Source organism: Dendrobates tinctorius, unplaced genomic scaffold (assembly GCF_039654945.1).
Source record: "Dendrobates tinctorius isolate UK_male_01 unplaced genomic scaffold, ASM3965494v1 ptg000079l, whole genome shotgun sequence".
Taxonomy (NCBI): Eukaryota; Metazoa; Chordata; class Amphibia; order Anura; family Dendrobatidae; genus Dendrobates; species Dendrobates tinctorius.
In genome coordinates, this window is record NW_027361747.1 from 17,902,637 (window position 1) to 17,926,642 (window position 24,006).

Sequence of the window (24,006 nt, forward strand, 5' to 3'; positions counted from 1 at the left end):
TCAGATCTCATACTTTGCATTGACGAGAGCCAATAGCTCAAAACACTGTGTCTGCAAATTGAGATTCTGATTTGGCTTTTATCCTAAGTCATATTACAAGACTCTTTAAAGGGTTGATTGTGACTTGTAGGATCGCTACTACCAATAGGTGGCGCTGTAGAGTAAAAGTCCTCTTTCTCTCTGAAGAGGCAATTTGCATATAAAATTTCCCAGAGGAGCATTGCACGGCGAATAAGCCTCCTTACCTTGACAAGCCAGAGCTGGTATGTCACTCTCCACAAGGAGAAACCTTACCCCTTAGACCTCAGTCCAGAGCCTCTCACCTAGCCAAATCAGATCTCATACTTTGCACTGACGAGAGCCAATAGCTTGAAACACCGTGTCTGCAAATTGAGATTCTGATTTGGCTTTTATCCTAAGTCATATTACAAGACTCGTTAAAGGGTTGATTGTGACTTGTAGGATCACTACTACCAATAGGTGGCGCTGTAGAGTAAAAGTCCTCTTTCTCTCTGAAGAGGCAATTTGCATATAAACCACTAGATGAATTCTTCAAGAGGTGTACTTTCCAAAATGGGGTCAGTTGTGGGGGTTTTCTTTTGTTTTGGCATGACAGGGACTCTTCAAATTTGACATGGCATCCGCAATCTGTTCCAGCCAAAATTGCGCTCCAGAACTTAATTGGCGATCCTTCCCTTCCGAACCCTGTCATGCGTTTTCCACCACATATGGGGTATCGGTACACTTAGGACAAATTGCACAACAAATTGTATGATCCATCTTCTCCTGTTACCCTTGTGAAAATGAAAAATTTGGGGCTGAAGCAACTTTCTTGCTGGAAAAAATTATTTTTCATTTTCACAGTTCAACATTATAAAATTCTATGAAGCACCTGTGGGTTCAAGTCGGTCCTTAATTCTGCTGCCTGACTAATGTTATTGATAAATTATGTTATTGCTAATGTTATTGATAAATTATTTTCTACAGCAGGACTAACTGGTTTAAAGATATACAAATTGAAAATTCAAAAATTGCTAAATTTTTGCAAAAAATCTGATATTTTCACAAATAAGTGCAAAAAATTTCAACCTAAACTTACCACTAACATAAAGTACAAAGAGTCACAAATAAGTAATCTCAGAATCATTTGGATTCATTAAAGCGTTCCAGAGTTATTACCACATAAAATGACACTGGTCAGAATTATATAATTTGGTCTACACAAGTTGTATTTGAGAGGATTCTTTTTATTATTGAACAACAACTATGTTCTCAATCAACCCAAAAGACTCATAAATATCAAGACTTAATATTTTTGGAAGTTGGAGTGGGTTTTTTTTTAGATTTGGCTATCTTAGGAGGATCTCTGTTTTTTCAGATAACTATTACTGTGCAGAATTATTAGGCAGCTTAATAAAAACCAAATATATACCCATCTCACTTGTTTATTTTCACCAGGTAAACTAATATAACAACACAAAATTTAGAAATAAACATTTCTGACATTCAAAAAAAAAAAAAAAATCAGTGACCAATATAGCCACCTTTCTTTACGGTGACACTCAAAAGCCTTCCATCCATAGATTCTGTCAGTTGCTTGATCTGTTTACGATCAACATTGCGTGCCGCAGCCACCACAGCCTCCCAGACACTGTTCCGAGAGGTGTACTGTTTTCCCTCCTTGTAGATCTCACATTTTATGAGGGACCACAGGTTCTCTATGGGGGTTCAGATCAGGTGAACAAGGGGGACATGTCATTATTTTTTCTTCTTTTAGACCTTTACTGGCCAGCCACGGTGTGGAGTATTTGGATGCATGTGATGGACCATTGTCCTGCATGAAAATCATGTTTTTCTTGAACGATACCGACTTCTTCCTGTACCACTGCTTGAAGAAGGTGTCTTCCAGAAACTGGCAGTAGGTCTGGGAGTTGAGCTTCATTCCATCCTCAACCTGAAAAGGTCCCACAAGTTCATCTTTGATACCAGCCCATACCAGTACCCCACCTCCACCTTGCTGGCGTCTGAGTCGGACGGGAGCTCTCTGCCCTTTACTGTTCCAGCCTCGGGCCCATCCATCTTGCCCATCAAGAGTCACTCTCATTTCATCAGTCCAAAAAACCTTAGAAAAATCAGTCTTATGATATTTCTTGGCCCAGTCTAGACATTTTATCTTATGCTTCTTGTTCAAAGGTGGTCGTTTTTCAGCCTTCCTTACCTTGGCCATGTCCCTGAGTATGGCACACCTTGAGCTTTTTGATACTCCAGTAACGTTGCAGCTCTGAAATATGGCAAAACTGGTGGCAAATGGCATCTTGGCAGCTTCATGCTTGATTTTCCTCAATTAATGGGCAGTTATTTTGCGCCTTTTTTTATCAACACGCTTCTTGCGACCCTGTTGGCTATTTGCCATGAACGCTTGATTGTTCGGTGATCGCGCTTCAAAAGTTTGGCAATTTCAGGACTGCTGCATCCCTCTGCAAGACATCTCACAATTTTTGACTTTTCAGAGTCCGTCAAATCTCTCTTCTGACCCATTTTGCCAAAGGAAAGGTAGTTGCCTAATAATTAAGCACACCTCATATAGGGTGTTGATGTCATTAGACCACACCCCTCCTCATTACAGAGATGAAAATCACCTGATTTACATAATTGGCAGTTGGCTTTCAAGCCTATACAGCTTGCAGTAGGACAACATATATAAAAAGGATGATGTGATCAAAATACTCATTTGCCTAATAATTTGGCACACAGTGTAGTCAGGAAGGTGAAAGCCGCTTTCTCAGCAAAGGTGTTGAAAGGAAGCAGTCACCAGATTTTCCCACATAAAATAGGGCCAGCACCTGTAAGCCCTATGTGTCAACTTTCTAGAATGCTGTCTATATGTCCCCAATGAGCGCTCAATTAAACAAAAAATAGCTTTTATTACACTCAACTCAATGCTGAGGACACTGTGTGGATAACGTAGAACACATCATCCACACAAGGCTTAAAGAGAGGAGGCACTGGATCATAACCAAAAACACCCATTGGACCAGATCAATCCCTAGGTGAGTATTATAAAAGCTATTTTTCGTTTTATGGAGCGCACACTGGGGACATATATACAGCATTCTAGAAAGCTGTAGTAGAGGGTGTACAGGTGCTGCATATACTTTATATGTGAAAAACATGATAACAGGTTCCCATTAACCATGTTGTGCTATTTCATCCATATTTAAAGAAGATAAAATGTAAGGGGGTGAGAAGAAGGTGCCGTGTAAAGATGAAGTTGAATTGTATAGTAATGTAAAGTAATGTTTTTTTGTTATAGCTGTTTTACATAAATTTGCATTTTATGCTTATGGCCGGTTTGTGTCTCTGTTTTCCCGGAGGTTTTACCTCAAGGTCGTACCCAGGGATTGGGGAGAAATGTCCATATTGGAACCATTGAGAAGGCATAGGGATATAGTTTAGCAGCAGTTAGGGTAAGATATAGTTAACAGCTTGGGAAAAGCCCACATATTGGGAGGTGTTACATAAGATAAAAAGGGAAAGCACTTTCTAGAGAAGGGAAGAAGTAGGGAAGTCTGAGACAGTTTGAGGTGTGACAGGTTGAAGGTCAGTGAATGCATAGGTGGCGAAGTGTCCTTTCTGAAGTTTCGCGCAACTCCCGGAGTGGTCAAGGGCCTAATGCCCAGAAGGGGCATGGGATTCCATGGATCTTTCTCCCTTAAATGGAAGAGAATGGTCTGGTCACAGCGATAGGTTGAATGGATACTGGTTGCTGGATAGAAAGCCCCTGCTACCAACAGTCTATTGAGCCGGGGGCAGGTCGGGCAGGACGGCGGCAAAAACAGATAGTATACTGGGTAAAGGGAACAAGAACCGGAGGGGACTCTGTCTAATTCTGTATGCTGCAGCCGTTTGTATCCGAATTACACAGTAAAGCTGAACCTGTTGAACTGGATGAAATGTCTCCTGTTATGTGTGCAGCTGTATCTGGTCTCAAGGACGGGAGGTAACAAAGACTCCCGAACGACAAGTGAGTCCCACACCACAACATACATATGTCAGATTTGCGTTTATTAGAGGGGTTTCAGGGTGAAGAGATGTGAGCACCGGCCCACAGCATCGGTCCTGGCCCCCTACAAAGGGACAGAATACACATGATCCACACATCCACATATGATAATAACTATGGCACAGATTATTCAAGACTGGCATTTTTTAAGCTGGTCTTGATAAGGAGGCGAGGTGGAGTGCGAGGCACCTGATTCAATAAGAGGGGTACGCCTTTTAATGAATCAGGCGAAGCGCAAAGTGACATGTACCTTCGAGGGCGCCTCACCACAAATCTTACTCCAGTTGGGGATTGGAGTACGATTAGTGGCATAAGGTGCGTCACTCACCCCCACTAACACAAACCTCTTTAGCTTCATTTATAGATAGATCACTGCTTTTGTGAGGTGAAAAGGAAAGGAAATCAGACAATGAGCCATCAATCAAACAAAAGAATGGTGCTAGACAGGAAGACAACCTTAGGAGGCAGAGACTCCTTATCTACTCTGTCATGCCCAGTGGAAGACCAAGGCACACTGCTAAAAACAATCCATGTAGTACATTTCCATTTTGGAATATTATCACATTCTGGAGTTAATCGTTCTGGGCATATGATCTGCTGTCTGCAGGACTGTGTACAGACGGAGATCGCGGGAATGTGATACGATTACCATGAATAGTATTGTTTAGGAGCAAAACACTAAAAAGTGCTCATATTATTACTTGTAAAGGACTTTTATGAAAGGGACGGGGTAAACTTGACACTGACTTTACACTGTAGGCTGTGATCAGTAGGGTCCTGTTTCTTACTTTATTACATTTGTGTGTTGCTATTAATATCAATATCTCAGTTTTTTCATTATATGTAATATGAGACAACCTCACCTATAAAAACTTACCAGGCTGAAGCGTAGATTAGAGGACCGGAACATTGTTTCTGCCATTCCCTGTGAGTGACAATATCATTACTAGTATTAATACTATATTTCCAGAATCTCTTCAGAGTCTGAGACTCTACACTACAACTCCCAGCATCTACAGTCATATGTTAAAGTTTGGGCACCCCTATTAATGTTAACCTTTTTTCTTTATAACAATTTTGGTTTTTGCAACAGCTATTTCAGTTTCATATATCTAATAACTGATGGACTCAGTTATATTTCTGGATTCAAATGAGGTTTATTGTACTAACAGAAAATGTGCAATCTGCATTTAAGCAAAATTTGACCGGTGCAAAAGTATGGGCACCTCAACATAAACGTGACATTAATATTTCGTAGATCCTCCTTTTGCAAAAATAACAGCCTCTAGTCACTTCCTGTAGCTATTAATGAGTTCCTGGATCCTGGATGAAGGTATTTGTGACCATTCCTGTTTAAAAAACAATTCCAGTTCAGTTAAGTTTGATGGTCGCCGAGCATAGACAGCCTGCTTCAAATCACCCCACAGATGTTCAATGATATTCAGGTGTGGGGACTGGGATGGCCATTCCAGAACATTGTAATTGTTCCTCTGCATGAATGCCTGAGTAGATTTGGAGCGGTGTTTTTGATCATTGTCTTGCTGAAATATCCATCCCCTGCGTAACTTCGTCACTGATTCTTGCACATTATTGTCAAGAATCTGCTGATACTGAGTTGAATCCATGCGACCCTCAACTTTAACAAGATTCCCGATGCCGGCATTGGCCACACAGCCCCAAGGCATGATGGAACCTCCACCAAATTTTACTGTGTTTTTTAGCCTCCATGCATAACGCCTTTTTGTATGACCAAACAACTCAATCTTTGTTTCATCAGTCCACAGGACCGTCTTCCAGAATGTAACTGGCTTGTCCAAATGTGCTTTTGCAAACCTCAGGTGACTCTGTTTGTGGCGTGCTTGCAGAAACGGCTTCTTTCGCATCACTCTCCCATACAGCTTCTCCTTGTGCAAAGTGCGCTGTATTGTTGACCGATGCACAGTGACACCATCTGCAGCAAGATGATGCTGCAGGTCTTTGGAGGTGGTCTGTGGATTGTCCTTGACTGTTCTCACCATTCTTCTTCTCTGCCTTTCTGATATTTTTCTTGGCCTGCCACTTCTGGGCTTAACAAGAACTGTACCTGTGTTCTTCCATTTCCTTACTATGTTCCTCACAGTGGAAACTGACAGGTTAAATCTCTGAGACAACTTTTTGTATCCTTCCCCTGAAAAGCTATGTTGAATAATCTTTGTTTTCAGATCATTTGAGAGTTGTTTTGAGGAGCCCATGATGCCACTCTTCATAGGAGAATCAAATAGGAGAACTACTTACAAGTGGCCACCTTAAATACCTTTTCTCATGATTTGGTACACCTGGCTATGAAGTTCAAAGCTCAATGAGGTTACAAAACCAATTTAGTGCTTCAGGAAGTCAGTAAAAAGTAGTTAGGAATGTTCAAATCAAGAAAATGATAAGGGTGCCCATACTTTTGCACAGGTCAAATTTTGTTAAAATGCAGATTGCACATTTTCTGTTAAACCTCATTTGAATCCAGAAATATAACTGAGTCCATCAGTTATTAGATATATGAAACTGAAATAGCTGTTGCAAAAAACAAAATTGTTATAAAGAAAAAAGGTTAACATTAATAGGGGTGCCCAAACTTTAACATATGACTGTACGTTACTTTAATTAGCAGGAGTATATTACATTGTGTAAGGTAGATTTATCAAAGCTGCCAAAAAAGTGTTTTGTGCCTGTAGCAGCCGATCAGTGTTATTTTCATATTTCTGTTCAAAAAATGAAAGTAGTGATGTGATTAGTGGGTATGGAAAAAAGTTTTTGACAACTGGTTTTGATAAATGTACCTTCCCAGAAAATATGTATACTTTTCATCTTGCAGATCCAAACTTAATAATAATAATAATAATTTTTATTTATTTATGTAGCACCATTGACTCCATGGTGCTGTACATGAGAAGGGGTTACATACGAAATACAGATATCACTTACAGTAAACAAGCTATCAATGATACGCTTCTACGGGTGCTTAGGTAGAAAGGAAGTAATGAGGCTCATATACAGGTAACGGTACAGAGCCTCCCCACTTCTGAAGTCATCCTTGTAGCAATATGTTATATGATGATGTGGCCTCTAGGGGTCTCACTACGTTGATGTGTGTACTACAGAGTTTAAGAACTTGTTGGTTGGTTGTTGTTAGCAGACATCTTGTAATGGAGGAATGCTTCGCAAATCTCATGTAATAAAAAGCCTGGAGATATCCAAGGAGTGTGATCCATGACAGGAAACAAATAACAGAACATGGTGGCAGCTGGGCACAGAACCTGCAAATCCTCAGAGCTTGTGTGAGGCTGGGACTGTACAGAGGATCACAGCACCTGTAAGTACAGATTCCCTGACATTACTGCAAAATGGAGACTGGTCTGAAGCCCCCTCAGGGACTGGATGTGACTTCATGTAATCTGTCCCAGACTTGGAGACATTGGAAGGAAGATTTTACACTGTATGTGGATCTCACAGTGGCCCCCAGTGATGACAAACCAAAAGTAAAGCTGTTTTATTACCTTATTGGGGAAAATGGCAGCGAATTAGCCCACACCTTACTCCCACACACAGACAACCTCCTTCTAGCAGATATTGTGCAGGCATTTGATAAACACTGTGACCAAAAGAAGAATGAGACAGTGGAAAGATAACTTTTTCACAAGACATCAGGAGGATGGTGAAAATGTGGACAGATATCTGACAGAGCTGAGGAGGCTGGCAACAACATGTGGTTTAGGAGAGATCAGGGACAGTCTAATCAAAGACAGAATGGTGTGTGGCATAAGAGACAGTCATCTCAAAGAAAGATTACTGATAGAGGAAGACATGACTTTAGAGAAATGCATGCAAATCTGCAGGGCTGCTGAGCTGTCAAAACACAGCCTGAAGATGATGGCAGGCACCAGTGATAATGATGATGATAAGGTACATGCAGTATCTATGAAAGGAAAGACAAGACCAAGCTCCCCTATAAGCACTGTCCACTGCAAGTATTGTGGTAAAAGACATGAGACAAAACTAAGTGCTCAGCATATGGTGAAACTTGCAGATCATGTGGAAAGAAGAATCATTTCTCAGCTGTCTGCAGGCAAGTAACAGGCAAACAGTACAGACAGCTCCACATTGTGACACCAGACACTGACAGTGCAGAGGACATTACATGGCTACAACTGCAGCCTGCAGCAGAGAAAGTCAATGTAGTCAGGCAGTCACTAGGCAAGGATGCCAAGCAGCTTTATGCAACATTCTTGTTGGATGAGAAGCCCATTAGATTTCAGCTGCATTGTGGAGCAAGCTGCAATGTAATTCCATCTGCTCTGCTGAACAAACAGGTTTCTATTGAGCCAGCTGACAAGGTACTGGTGATGTACAACAAAAGCATTCTGAAACCGATGGGGACATGTAAGCTCAAAATACGGAACCCATGTAACAGAAAGAGTTATAGAGTTGAATTTACCATATTGCGTGGTGGTAACCATGTACCATTATTGGGAGTAAAAGCTGTTCAGGCAATGGACTTAATAAAAGTACAGTCTCAGAATATTATGTCTGTTGACGTTTCCCAGGATATACCAAATCCCAAACTAAATGCAGAGCACAACTTGGATATTCAGAAAATAAAAATGAAGTATGCTGATTTATTTGAAGGTGATGGGTGCTTTGAAGGTAAATATAGGCAAGAAATTGACAACACCGTGCAGCCTACCAGATTACCTACAAGGAGAGTGCCTGTAGCTTTAATACAACCGCTGAAAGTAGAACTGCAAGATTTACAGAGAAGAAGCATGATAACACCAGTCCATAAGAGCACAGATTGGATCAGCAGTTTGGTCATAGTGCAGAAACCATCTGACAAGTTAAGAATATGCATTGATCCTAAGCCACTCAACCAGGCACTGAAAAGAAATCATTACCCCATGCCGACATTAGATGATGTTCTACCAGATCTATCAAAAGCTAAAATATTTTCTGTGTGTGATGTGAAAAATGGATTTTGGCATGTGGCACTGACCGAAGAATCAAGTTTATTAACAACATTTTCTTCACCATTTGGACACTTTTAATGGCTGAGAATGACCATGGGACTAAAACTTGCTCCAGAGGTGTTCCAGCAGACATTACTTCAGGCTTTGGAAGGACTTCCTGGAGTGAAGACAATAGCAGATGATATACTAATAGTGGAAGAAGGTGAAGATATGGAATTTGCAATCAAGGATCACGATCAGAAGATGATACAATTTTTGGACAGATGCAGAGCAAAACACATAAAGCTGAACTTGGACAAATTCAAACTGAAAATGACAGAAGTGGCCTATATTGGACATCGTCTGACTTCAAACGGTGTAAAAGTGGATCCTGAAAAGGTGAGAGCAATACAAGATTTGCCTACCCCTACTGATGTTTGTGGAGTACAACGATTTTTGGGTATGATAAATTATCTCTCCAAATTTTGCAGTTATCTGTCAGACATGTGTGAGCCACTGAGACAGCTAACCCACAAAGATGTGCTCTGGGAATGGACGGAAAGCCAGGAGACAGCTTTCCAATCAGTAAAGAAAGCTATTGCAGATGCAGCAACCCTAAAGCATTTCGATCCAGATCATGAAGTAGTGGTACAATGTGATGCTTCAGAAAAAGGCCTTGGAGCTACATTAATGCCGAACAAACAGCCACTCACATTTGCAAGCAGAGCCCTTACAACAACAGAGCAGGGATATGCTCAGATTGAGAAGGAACTACTGGCTGTGGTATTTGAGTTGGAGAAGTTTCACCAATACACCTATGGTCGACCGGTCAGAATACAGTCAGATCACAAAACTTTGGTGAGCATTACAAAGAAATCACTACTAAATGCCCCAAAGAGACTACAGCGTATGGTATTTCGACTTCAGAAATATGATTTTGACATTGGTTACTGTCCAGGAAGAGACTTACTGTTTGCAGATACGCTAAGCAGAGCTTACCTTCCTATCACAAATGATGAGGAGAAAGACATTGAAACCATCAATATGTGTAACTGTCTTGCAGTGTCAAAAGAAAAGTTGAAGCAAATCCAGACTTTCACAGAGAAGGATAAAAGTCTCCAGAGTTTAAAGACTGTCATCTTGCAGGGCTGGCCAAAATACAAGCAACATGCTCCAAGGGAAGTTTCACCATTCTTCCACTTAAGAGATGAATTGTCAGTGCAGCAAGGAATCATCTTTAACCCCTTACCTACAATTGACGTAATATTCCGTCCATGTGACCATGGACCTAATTACCATGGACGGAATATTACGTCATCGCGATCAGCGGCGCCCACGTGGTGAGCGCCGCTGATCGCGGCCGAGTGTCAGCTAATTATCATAGCTGACACCCGGCACAATGTGTCATGGGCGGTCACGGACCGCCCCCGACACGTTAACCCCTTGCACACCGCGATCAAACGCGATCGCGGTGTACCGGGGGTTAAAGGGAAGCATCGGCAGGGAGGGGGCTCCCTCCGTGCTTCCCTGAGTCCCCCACGGCAGCGCAATGTGCAGCGCTGCTGCGGGGGGCTCTTTCCCTACAGGCCCCCAGATCCAAGATGGCGACGGGGGCCTGCAGGAAGCTGACTTCCTCACTGCCTGCAAAGCGCAGGCATGAGGAAGTCTGCAGCAGTGCCTGTGACAGATCGCTGATCTGTCACAGTGATCTGTGATGTGACAGATCAGCGATCTGTCACAGGACAGTGATGTCCCACTTGGGACAAGGTAATAAAGTAAAAAAAAAAAAAAAAAAGTGTTAAAAATAATTTTAAAAAAAATCGCTAAATAAATTAGTAAAAAAAAAAATAAAATATTCCCCAATAAATCCATTTTTTCAAAATAAAAAAAACCAAAAACAATAAAAGTACACATATTTGGTATCGCCGCGTCCGTAATGACCTGCCCTATAAAACTGTCCCATTAGTTAACCCCTTTAGCGAACCCCTTAAAAAATAAAAATAAAAAACGAAGCAAAAAATAATGATTTATTATCATACCACCGAACAAAAAGTGCAATAACGCGCGATCAAAAAGACGCATATAAATATCCATGGTACCGCTGAAAACGTCATCTTGTTCCGCAAAAAACGAGCCACCATACAGCATCATCCGCAAAAAATTAAAAAAGTTATAGCTCGCAGAATAAAGCAATACAAAAATAATTATTTTTTATATAAAATTGTTTTCATTGCAAAAAACCGACAAAACATAAAAAAAGACCTAAATGAGGTATCGCTGTAACCGTACTGACCCGAAGAATAAAAACGCGTTATCAATTTTACCGCACGCGGAACGGTGTAAACGCACCCCCCAAAAGAAATTCATGAAACGCTGGTTTTTGTTCTTTCTGCGTCCCAAAAATCGGAATAAAAAGCGATCAAAAAATGTCACGTGCCCGAAAATGGTACCAATAAAAACGTCAACTCGTCCCGCAAAAAATAAGACCTCACATGACTCGGTGGGTCAAAATACGGAAAAATTATAGCTCACAATATGTGGTGATGCAAAAACTATTTTTACAATAAAAAGCGTCTTTTAGCGTGCGACAGCCGCCAAACATAAAAACCGCCATAAATCGTAAATCAAACCCCCCGTTATCACCCCCTTAGTTAGGGAAAAATAATAAAACTAAAAGAAAATGTATTTATTTCCATTTTCCCGCTAGGGTTAGGGTTAGGGTAGGGTTAGGGTTAGGGCTAGGGTTAGGGCTAGGGTTAGGGCTAGGGCTAGGGTTAGGGCTAGGGTTAGGGCTAGGGTTAGGGCTAGGGTTAGGGCTAGGGTTAGGGCTAGGGTTAGGGCTAGGGCTCAGATTAGGGTTAGGGGTGTGTTGAGGTTAGGGTTGGAGGTATAATTGGGGGTTTCCACTGTTTGGGCACATCAGGTGCTCTCCAAAGGCAACATGGCGTCTGATCTCAATTCCAGCCAATTCTGCGTTGAAAAAGTCAAATGGTGCTCCTTCCCTTCCAAGCTCTGCCATGTGCCCAAACAGTGTTTTATCCCCACATGTAGGGTATCAGCCTACTCAGGACAAATTACAAAACAACTTTTGGGGTCCAATTTCTCCTGTTACCCTTAGGAAAATAAAAAATTGGGGGCAAAAATATAATTTTGCGGAAAAAAATGTTTTTTTTATTTTCATGCCCAGGCGTTATAAACTTCTGTGAAGCACTTGGGGGTTAAAAGTGCTCTCCACACATCTAGATAAGCTCCGTGGGGGGTCTAGTTTCCAAAATGGGGTCACTTGTGGGGAGTTTCAATAGTTTAGGTACATCAGGGGCTCTCCAAACGCACATGACACCCGCATACCAATCCATCAAAGTCTGCATTCCAAAATGTCACTACTTCCCTTCCGAGCCCCGACTTTTCCCCATACAGTAGTTTTCTCCCACATATGAGGTATCAGCGTACTCAGGACAAATTGGACAACAACTTTTGGGGTCCAATTTCTCCTGTTACCCTTGGGAAAATAAAAAAAATGGGGATAAAAGATGATGTTTGTTGAAAAAATACGATATTTTTATTTTCACGCCCGGTCGTTATAAACTAGAGTGAAGCACTGGGGGGTTCAAAGTGCTCACCACACATCTAGATAAGTTCATTAGGGGGTCTAGTTTCCAAAATGGGGTCACTTGTGGGGGGTTTCCACTGTTTAGGTACATCAGGGGCTCTCCAAACGCACATGACACCCGCATACCAATCCATCAAAGTCTGCATTCCAAAACGTCACTACTTCCCTTCCGAGCCCCGACGTGTGCCCATACAGTAGTTTTCTCCCACATATGAGGTATCAGCGTACTCAGGACAAATTGGACAACAACTTTTGGGGTCCAATTTCTCCTGTTACCCTTGGGAAAATAAAAAAATGGGGACTAAAAGATCATGTTTGTGGAAAAAATACGATTTTTTTATTTTCACGCCCAGACGTTATAAACTTCAGTGAAGCACTGGGGGGTTCAAAGTGCTCACCACACATCTAGATAAGTTCCTTGGGGGGTCTAGTTTCCAAAATGGTGTCATTTGTGGGGGGTTTCTACTGTTTTGGTACATCAGGGGCTTTCCTAACGTGACATGGTGTCCGATCTCAATTCCAGCCAAAAACGTCAAATGGCGCTGCTTCCCTTCCGAGCTCTGCCATGCACCCAAATAGTGGTTTACACCCACATGTGGGGTATCAGCGTACTCAGGATAAATTGCACAATATCTTTTAGGGACCTGTTACTTTTGGAAAAATAAGAATTGAGGGTGAAAAGATCATTTTTGTGGAAAAAATATGATTTTTTAATTGTACTGCTGTACGTTATAAACTTCTGTGAAGCCCTTGGGGGTTCAAAGTTCTCACCACACATCTAGATAAGTTCCTTGGGGGGGTCTAGATTCCAAAATGGTGTCATTTGTGGGGGGTTTCCACTGTTTTGGTACATCAGGGGTTTTCCAATCGCGACATGGTGTCCGATCTCAATTCTAGCCAAAAACGTCAAATGGCGCTGCTTCCCTTCCGAGCTCTGCTATGCGCCCAAATAGTCATTTACACCCACATATGGGGTATCAGCGTACTCAGGACAAATTGCACAATAACTTTTAGGGTCCTGTTACCCTTGGAAAAATAAAAATTGGGGGTGAAAAGATCATTTTTGTGGAAAAAATATGATTTTTTAATTGTACCGCTGTACGTTATAAACTTCTGTGAAGCCCTTGTGGGTTCAAAGTTCTCACCACATATCTAGATAAGTTCCTTGGGGGGTCTAGTTTCCAAAATGGGGTCACTTGGGTGGTTTCCACTGTTTAGGTACATCAGGGGCTCTCCAAACGCGATATGGCGTCCGATCTGAATTCCAGCCAATTTTGCATTGAAAAAGTCAAACGGCGCTCCTTCCCTACTGAGGTCTGCCATGCGCCGAAACAGTGGTTCCCCCCCACATATCAGGTATCAGCGTACTCAGGACAAATTGCACAATAACTTTTGCAGTCCAATTTCTCCTGTTACCCTTGGTAAAATAAAGAAAATTGAACCTGAAGTATTTTTTTTGTGAAAAAAAGTTAAATGTTCAATTTTTTTTTAATATTCAAAAAATTCCTGTGACGCACCTAAAGGGTTAATAAACTTCTTGAATGTGGTTTTAAGCACCTTAAGGGGTGCAGTTTTTAGAATGGTGTCACTTTTGGGTATTTTCTATCATATAGACCCCTCAAAGTGGCTTCAAATGTGAAGTGGTCCCTAAAAATAAAATGGTGTTGCAAAAATGAGAAATCGCTGGTCAATTTTTAACCCTTATAACTTCCTAACAAAAATAAATTTTGGTTCCAAAATTGTGCTGATGTAAAGTAAACATGTGGGAAATGTTATGTATTAAGTTTTTGTGTGCCGTATCGCTGCGATTTAAGGGCATAAAAATTCAAAGTTGGAAAATTGCGAAATTTTCAAAATTTTCGCCAAATTTCCATTTTTTTCACAAATAAACGCAAGTTATTTGAATGCAATTTTACCACTAACATGAAGTACAATATGTCACGAGAAAACAATGTCAGAATCACCGGGATCCATGAAAGCGTTCCAGAGTTATGACCTCATAAAGGTACAGTGGTCAGAATTGTAAAAATTGGCCCGGGAGTTAACGTGCAAACCACCCTTGGTAGTGAAGGGGTTAAAGGAGACAGGGCGGTTGTACCAGAAGTTCTCAGAAGAGACATACTGAAAACATTGCACTCTTCTCACTTAGGCATGGAAGGATGTCTACATCGAGCGCAAGAATCTGTTTATTGGCCAGGAATGAATGACCACATTAAAAATTATATAGCACAATGTGAAATATGTGCATCCTGCAGTGATAAGCAACCAAAGGAGACATTGCAACCACATGAAATTCCACATAGGCCATGGTCAAAAATAGGAACGGACTTGTTCACATGGAATGACAAAGACTACCTGATTAGTGGACTATTTCTCTAACTTCTGGGAGGTTGATTTGTTGCAGGACACAAGGGCGGGAACAGTGATTAAAAAACGCAAGGCCCATTTTGCCAGGTATGGCATTCCAGATATCGTTTTCTCGGACAATGCGGCGCAGTTTACTTCGGTAGAGTTCAAAACCTTCAGCAAGAAATGGGAATTTGAACACCAGACGTCTTCTCCCAGATATCCTCAGAGTAATGGGAAAGCAGAGTCAGCAGTAAAAACGGCCAAAAGACTCATGCAGAAAGCAAAACAAGCAGGTACTGATGTATATCTGTCTATACTGGATCATAGAAACACACCCACTCAAGGCCTAGACAGCAGTCCGGCACAGAGGCTCATGAGTAGGCGTACAAAGACACTCTTACCAACTGCTAGTCATCTGTTAAAGCCAAAGTTGCTGGGAAACATCAAAGCTAAATTACAGAAGAATCAAGATAGGCAAGCTTTCTATTACAATAAATCTGCAAAGGATCTGCCTGAGCTCCAGAGAAATTACAACATTTGGCTGCAGCCAAGCAGCATGTTTGACAAACACTGGCAAAAGGCAAAAGTTGTCCAGAAACTAGAACCTCGGTCCTATGAAATTCTAACATAGGAAGGAAGAAGACTAAGGAGAAATCGGAGATATCTGAGGAAATCACAAGAAAGAGATGATTCATGGCCTTTTGAGCAGTATCCTGACACCCAAGATAATGAGGCAGCAAGTACAAATCAAGTACCAACAGTGACAGCTGTCCATCAGGGTGAGGATTCTGGCCAGAGACAGGCAATATCAGAAGGCATATTACCAGGATCGGAAGAACTACCAGATGTAGACAGCAACACATGTTATGTTACTAGAGCTGGCAGAATTATCAGAAAGCCGGCACACCACAAGGATTATATCTAACTGGGCTTATTATGTTATAGCTCTAACTTGGTCATGGTATACATTGTTTTATTAATTTTATTGTTCTTCCAGTTAAAAGAGGATGTAGCAATATGTTATATGATGATGTGGCCTCTAGGGATCTCACTAAGTTGATGTGTGTAATATAGAGTTTAAGAACTTGTTGGTTGGTTGTTGTGAGCAGACATCTTGTAATGGAGGAATGCTTCACAAGTCTCATGTAATAAAAAATCCTGGAGATATCCAAGGAGTGTGATCCATGACAGGAAACAATTAGCAGAACAATCCTGAACATCGGAGACCTCAATCCACCCACTGTACTTTAGACAAGCAGCAAAGAAACAAAATTATTACATCTCTACAAATACATCTAAAACGTGAAAACTCATGATAATAATCACAGGAATACAGACATATCAATCTTGTCATTGAATCCTCTTGCACCCTGTGCTCGTGTGCGCACAATCCACCTAGCATCTTTCCTAAGCAGCAGTTTGTGGAGATCCCCTCCTTGGACAGGTAACGTAACCCTTTCAATTCCTGCAAAGCTCCAGGATTACTAGCATGACATTCTCTTGCATGGTTTATCAATCTAAGGACACCCTTTCCCGACCGTATGGAATTCAAATGTTCCCGGAATTGAACAAAAAAGAGGTCAGATAGTTTTGCCAATATGAAAAAATCTACAAGGGCAAAATATAACATATACTGTTTAACATGTACGGCAAGAAATAGAATCACGTACCCTGGGTGATACTCCTCCTATGTGAAGTTCCTTAGAAGTAAGATGGAAGGGGCTAAAGGAACAATGTCCACACTTGAAGTTACCCTCCGGTACATTGTTAGTCAGGCAAATTTTTTTTATTCTGTTTTAATACAATTGTGCACTAGCAAATCTTTTAGGTTGGTTGTATGTGTATTGGAAACCAGTGGTCCCCATGAAACTATCTTCACAATTCCTTCTTCTTTTTCCAACAGGTGCCAATTATTATTTGCCTCCCTAAATTGTCTGCCCATGGGGCCGCATGCAAAAATAAGGCCTGGGTCACACTTGTGAGAAACTCGCACGAGTCTCACGTCTCAATACCGGTCACTGCTGCCAGCACTCGGGACTCTAGTGTGCGGCTACATGCATTTCTGTGCAACTGAGCGCTCCAGTCCGAGTGCCGGTGGCAGTGCCAGGTATTGAGACGTGAGACTCGTGCGAGTTTCTCGCAAGTGTGACCCCGGCCATAGAATGAATCTCTTACCCTTGTTAACTGTGTTTGTACCCTTCTTGGTTGCATTAACCTAATTGAGTTGAGAGGGAAGAGGTGACTTGGCTCTATCTAGGGCTGCATCCAACAATGGTCCTGGGTATCCCCTATCCAGAATTCTTCTGTACAAATCTAGTGATTGTTCACTGCAGCAATCTGGATTACTATTTATCCTCTTCTCTAGTGTTCCTGCCTATTACATAAAACATCACATACAGGTGCTCACAAGAAACAGAAGTCCTCCATAGTTTATTAAATAATCCTCTTAGATTTGTTGGGGCTGGTTTACTTATTTTGATAAAAGAAGTCAAGATAACTGTATAAATCTTTTTGAAAGTTTTCCCACCTGGTGATGGTGGGTGGGCATGCTCAGACTCTCTCCCCACAGCCTATTCTATGAGTAGTGATACTTTGTTCACAAATTTGCAGGAAAGAAGCCGAGCCTCTGCTATAAAATGGGATTACTGCAGAGAAAGCAGGAAGGGACTCTACTGTCAGATGCTATAGAGGAAAGGGGACAGATTCTGTCAGTACAGTGTCCATTTTAGGACATGATCAGATATAAAAGCAAAACATCAGAATTTTGTTAGTTTGGGAATAAGTATCCTGTCTGAGAACTGACTCACTGTATGTCAGAGCCAAAATCAGCCACACAGATTGGCAACAGCAACCAGAAGGATGTGGAATCAAAATTGTGAATTACTTTATTTGAAGGAAAAATATAATCCATATGGGAAAATCATAGCAGCAGTAGAGTTACATTTAGTTGACAAAAGGGTGAAACTGGATATAACAGTATTGTAAGCAGTGCACAAAGGGGCATTTGCTCGAGGTGTCAAACCTGGCACTTAGATCCTGGGCTTCAAGGCGGGGTTAGCAAATGGTCTGTACTAGGAAGAATATTTCCTATTGTCTGTATAGGGAGACATAGGAGATGAGAAATGCCACAGGTTAACCCATCATCCACTTATAAACAGCATCCTTTCAGAAGGGTCAATCCTCCCTATATGTAGATAGGTCGAGGGAGGAACTCTGCCTACAGCTCCTCTTCGTCCTGCCTACAGCTCCTCTCCCTCCTGCCTACAGCTCCTCTCCCGCCTGCCTACAGCTCCTCTCCCCTCCTGAGAGGAATTGCATCAGGAGCACCTGCCATCCCCTATGTAGACAGGAGGATGAGGAGCTATCTGCATAGAGTCTCATCAGTAGCAGCCGCCATCTCCTATCTCAGTAATGGGAAAGTCTTCACTGAATACAGATTTTATCTCAGAATTGAGAATTTTGATAATGACTGATCAATTCTGGCAGAGAAAGATAAGATATCTTACAAAGTTGCTTATTTTCATGTGTATTATTGATTTATGAAATAAAAACAGCATTTACCCTTTAAGTATTTGTAAAAACATTTTGTAAATGCAATTGATAACTCACAAAGATGCCTCCACGTTCCAGAGTCCCGACAGCAACAAATCGAACTGATGATGATGAGGTCACCTGTAAGGCAATCACAGACCTGTAATAGCTGAATGCCATATAACTGTCATGATTTATTCCCCATAATGGTGACTTGTGTGCGCTTTGCGTCATGGTATATAATTGCTTTACCTCTAGACCAATCTCTACTAACAGCATTTTTCCAGTTTCTATTGTCATGTTTTTATTATATTAATCGTGTTAATTATGTTTTGTAATAAGATCGTCAAACTGGTCTGTATTCTTCTTCTGCAGCATAACATGGCCCTAATGAGATAATGAGAGGGAAATGCTTCTTTGAGGGATCAGCAGTAAGTTACCAGGTATGTGCATATGATGCTAGTGGTGATTTTACCTGCTGACTAATTACTGGCATCAGTCAAGTATTAAGGGCTGGCAGGGCTGTATTTGGAGTTCATGCTGTCCTAGGCACTTTAAGTAGTCACGCCCCCTACTGATCAGTCAGACTAATGGTATGTGCACACAACGTCTTTCAGGCAGATCCGCTCTGTAACCCACCAGAAAAAAGTGCTAAATACAGTATATGTTAAAGACAACGAACTCATACACCGCAATATAAAGACGACTTGCTGTGCATATGTTCAGTCTTATGAGTTTTTCTTAACTGCTTCAGGTTTCCTAAGACATGAAGATTCCAAAAGAAGTGGCCGGTCCATTATACGTGTGGCTTCCGCTAGGAAACTGCTTTCTAGATTATTAAAAAATAAACAAAAACTTATGACTAAAGGATGCTTCAAAAGATGACCAAAAAGAAGCAAAAAAGTTGCTTCAGGACAAAACGACGACTGTGTCCTGAATCATCTTCAGCCCCATGGAGGGGGCGGTTGCTTGGTATATTAATGCACAATGAAGACTTGTATACGGCACTGTTCACACATGGAAATGCACAGCATCCAGGTTAACAGCCTATTAGTTACGACCATACTATTAGATCAGGCGGGCTGCCCAGCGCTATCCAAATGCATCCCATGTGAACAGACACCACAGTTTACAAGACCGAATGGGCCCATCTGCACTCTAAAAAATAAAGTGCAAAAATACATATCAAAAATATGTGAGTTACTAGTTAATATTTTGGCCAAAATACGCAAGCTCGTAACCCACGTCATGGGTCCTCACACTTGCGAGTTCTAGTACTAAACAGAAATAGCACAAAAAGAATGCTATGCAGACTTGTAGTTTTAAACCATTGAGTCAACCATTGGTTCAATCTTTTTCTCTGATTGTTCCACTCCTGATTTTGGCTTACAAATACTGAGGTAAAATACTAACAAAATACTGATAGTGTGATAGTAGCCTTAGACTGCATAAAGCTTTTTATATGGTATGTAGCTCCTACCAAAATAATTCCAGGCAAATACAGTTTAGCATAATATTTGCTGAAAAAGCAACATTTAATACGCAAATAAAGACTTCTAGGCACCCTTGGCATGGCCTATACCTTGGTGCATCCTTATGACCTAAGATTTGAAAATTAAAGGGGACCTGTCACCAGGTTTCCCTCTGTTACAGCATTCTGGAATGCTATCTGTATGTCCCCAACATCCTATACAAGGCACAAAAAAGAGCTTTTATTATACTCACAGACAGCACAGTCCAGTCCCAGGGGTGTCTCTGGTCTTGATCCGGAGCCGGAGCCTCCTCTTTTCTCACAATCATTATCATCCTTCTTGCTTCATGTGAATGATGCGGCCTACATCATCATCATGGTGTCCCCCAATCGCACTCCTGCATAGGTGCACTTCTCTCTTCCCTACTGAGGGCAGAGCACAATGCTGTAGTGTGCTTGAGCCAGTAAAAGCAAAAGAGCGCTGATGACACGTAAGGAAAGCCGGTGCGTGTGCACTACCGATGTGCGACTGTGCAGGAGCACAGTGGGGGACACCGTGCAAATGATGTAGGACATGTAATCCACATGAAGCAGGGAAGGAGAATGTCAACTGTAAGAAGAGAGGAGGCCCAAGATCAAGTCCAGAAACATCCATCGGACTGGACCATGTCATCTGTGGGTATAATAAAGCTATTTTCTGTGCCTTGCATATGAGATTGGGGACATACAGACAGCATACCAGAATGCTATAACAGAGGCTTATAGGTGCTGGCCATACTTTATATGTGGAAAACCTTGTGACACGTTCTATTTAAAGCCAGTCCCTTGTCTTGATTAATAGCGATCCGTTGGTAAGAGCGAGCACAGTCTAACATCAGTACACCTGTCTGTGCTTGTGCACCTGTAAGCAGAAGGACTGGGTTAGGGGTTCCTTTCTTGCGCTGGGTACGGAACTGTCGGGGCTGTCTCCTCTGTTGTCCGGGGAAAAGCTTAAAGAACCAGACCAACCTTTGCACTTGGCAGCAGGGGGCGTGTCTGAGGCTAAAAAGCAAAAGTGCACGTGGAAACAGGCAGACTTGGCAGGAACTGACAGCACACAGCAGGGGGAGGTGAGTGCTCTGTCTCTTGAGCACCGTAGCAGCGTAGGCCCGCACTCCAACATCCCCGCTGCCCCCCGCAGGGACTGTGAATGGAGACATGCCGTGTACCGGGACCGTGTGATGCTCCACTCCCTTGCTTCATATATTGCCTGGTATGTATAATTGTATATTTATTGTATATGTAGCTATTTGTACTTAATTAATAAGTACCTCAGTTATTACGCTAGATTGGGGTACATTAGTGTGCATAGCACTGTAGGAATAGGAAACTAGTGTAAGGGATAGTTAATTAGGAGAGCCAACCATGGATAAGGTAGAGGGTTTTCCCTGTTAAGAGCAGTAGGGCTGTAGAGCCCGTACAGTGTGGTTGCCTCCACAATGTCTAAGTGGGAAGCCCAGCCGTCCTGGGTCAGTGGGCCAAAAGGACAGCAGTCACAGCAGCAGTGGGAGCAGAAGCTGTAGCCAAAGCCACACCAGGACAGGGACGCAGGTCGCTCATCATGTGGCAGCTTACTTAATGGGTAGATGCCCTCTTGTCTGGGGCAAAACGGACAAGTGAACTGAACGTAGTAAAGCTGAACAGGGAGGATGCTGCAGTACCAGATGGAATAGTACGACCCAGACACCCACTGAAAGACGTAAGGAAGAGTACAGAGAAAGTGAAGATTGTGCACTGTATGGAACCCTATACTGATGCTGTATCTGATAAGGACGTGCTGCGAAAGAAAAAAAGTAAAGTTATTAATTTAGTGTCTCTGTTTGTGCGCAATCATATGGAGGGGGTCTTCAGCAACTCAGGAGTGATCCTAAAGGTGCAGAGAGCAGAGAGGCAAGTACACTAACAAAAGGACATTTATTGTATGTGACGGGAGATCAGGGTGCGCAAGAGCCATTAGTCTCAGCCATGACTATGGCCCTGTTGCTCCCTCATACGTGGCGTAGTCATCAGGATACCGCAGACTTGCGAAGCAGAGATGCCGTGAAGAAAGAAGATATTGAGATCCTGGATGTGATTGTTATGGATGTGACTGAAATCTTGGACTTGACTGACACCTTGTTTGTAACTAAGATGACGGCCATGCAGATAATGGATAATGGTGCCAATAAGGAGAACGACAACTATGATTTCACCCTCTTCGTGGGTGTAACAACTCAGAGATGGCGTGAAAATCTGTTCAGCAATGCCTCTCATCCCACCCTTGGAGGGTGCGCCGTAGAAGAAGACGACCTCGCCTCCAACAACACAGTGCAAGGAAATGGGTGGAGCAGCTGGAAGTGACCCCACCTTGGAATGGGTGGGGCCCAGAAGAGAACCCCATGTGTAGCTGTGCGGCACCATTATGATACATGGCACCGGCAGCAATGCACCACTCCTGTACCCGTCACTGCAGGGGTAATAGGCCGCGTGAAGTGGGAGTGGTGCCAGGAAGAGGAGAGGACCTGACAAAGACGACAGAGGGGAGTCGCCCATGGATTTCAGATGGACCGATTCCCATTACCTGCGGAGGAGAGTTGCCGGTGGCTGACGGGACCGTAACACTGTCCTCAGGAGCTGGGACCTTGTTATATGGAGCAAGAACTTTAACAACGTCGGAGCATCCACTTCAAAAGCAGCAACATTGGGAGATGGCACCTCATCACCGGGGGCTGGTACTTTGTCATCGGGAGCTGGAGGGCAACGGACCGGAAGCAACGACCGCCCGTGCCGGAAGTAAAGGCTGGGCTGGGCCGTCATCCTCAGGAGTCGGATTGTGCAGCTGCGTCCGCGGATGGATACAATAATTGCAGGACGGGCGCAGACAGGCTGCTAAGACCAGAGGTGGTGAATATGCCTCAACCCTTGACCCATGAGGTTGGATCTTTGCCTCGGCCCCTCACCCAAGAAGGCTGGTCTGTCCCCCAGTCTCATGTTCCCGGAAGCGGGCTGCAGCACCATGATTCGGGGCCTCTTGACTTGTCGTACGGTCACCATACCCCGGAGACCAGATCTGCAATCAGAGTTGGCACATCATTGGGCACGTCACATTTCCAGCAGGTGGAGGAGTGCCCACTTCCATCCCCCGGACAGTCCGCTTGGAATGTTGGCGTGATCGAGAAAAAATAACAGCGGGAGAAGGCGACCTGGGCGAAGTTGCGCCAACCAGGAGGGGGCGCTATGGCCGGTCGTCACACTCGCCACCAGCTTATTTATACAGATGTGGATAGAGGCTTTGGTTTTATACGCGAGGAGGGCACCAATGACAAAATATATATAAACTCCGCCTCTGTCAAATTCGGGAGACCCCTAAAAGAAGGGGACTGGGACTCCTTTAAAGAGGACTGTCCCAGGGGCTACTTTGCAGTGGCAGAAACTTTGTGTCTAGAGGAGGATTTGGAGCTGTATATGTGCCCGGACCAAGTTCGGTCGGTTCCCTGCTCCTCATCTACCTCCCTGTCCAGCACTGCCTTTGCTATGTCCTGGCAGCTTACGGACTCTGCGGTTACACAGTCCTCGCCATCCCAAAAACAGGCATGGAATGTTCAAACAGATAAGGCGGCACGGGACGCGGGACGCTGAACAATGACAAACTGTCATCAGAAGGTTGTACTCGTTGCACCAAACAAAAAACAGTAGATAAATGAATATACGGGACTGTTTTGCTTCCTGCTGGGCAAAAGGAGCCCTAGAACACTCCCAGAGTCAGGCGTAATGCGGCCGGTATGACCAGGAGTAACTGTTGCATTTTTAGTTTTGTTGCGCCATTCCTGCTGGATAACAGGACGTTGCCCTAGAACTGCAAAGAGGACTGTGTGCGACTGTGGCAACAGACTGTTTTCAGGACAGACAGCGCACATATCAGTAGAGGCTAGTGCTAAACTTAAAGGAAGGGGGACACTTCCCCCCAAGGACTGTTGACCTAATGGAAGGG

General features: G+C 42.9%; 1 protein-coding gene across 4 annotated transcripts in view; it reads right to left on the bottom strand.

Moving 5' to 3' along the window:
- The window catches only part of LOC141096839 (uncharacterized), a 281,517-nt gene that overhangs the window by 37,451 nt on the left and 220,060 nt on the right, over window positions 1-24,006 (bottom strand). For 3 of the 4 annotated variants that reach the window (XM_073583671.1, XM_073583672.1, XM_073583674.1), the window contains 2 exons: window positions 18,605-18,667; window positions 4,941-4,988 (listed from right to left, as the gene is read on the bottom strand). In XM_073583671.1, the coding sequence (XP_073439772.1) occupies window positions 4,941-4,988; window positions 18,605-18,667 (111 nt within the window). The remainder of the gene's footprint in view (window positions 1-4,940; window positions 4,989-18,604; window positions 18,668-24,006) is intronic. The other variant, XM_073583673.1, reaches the window with a different exon arrangement.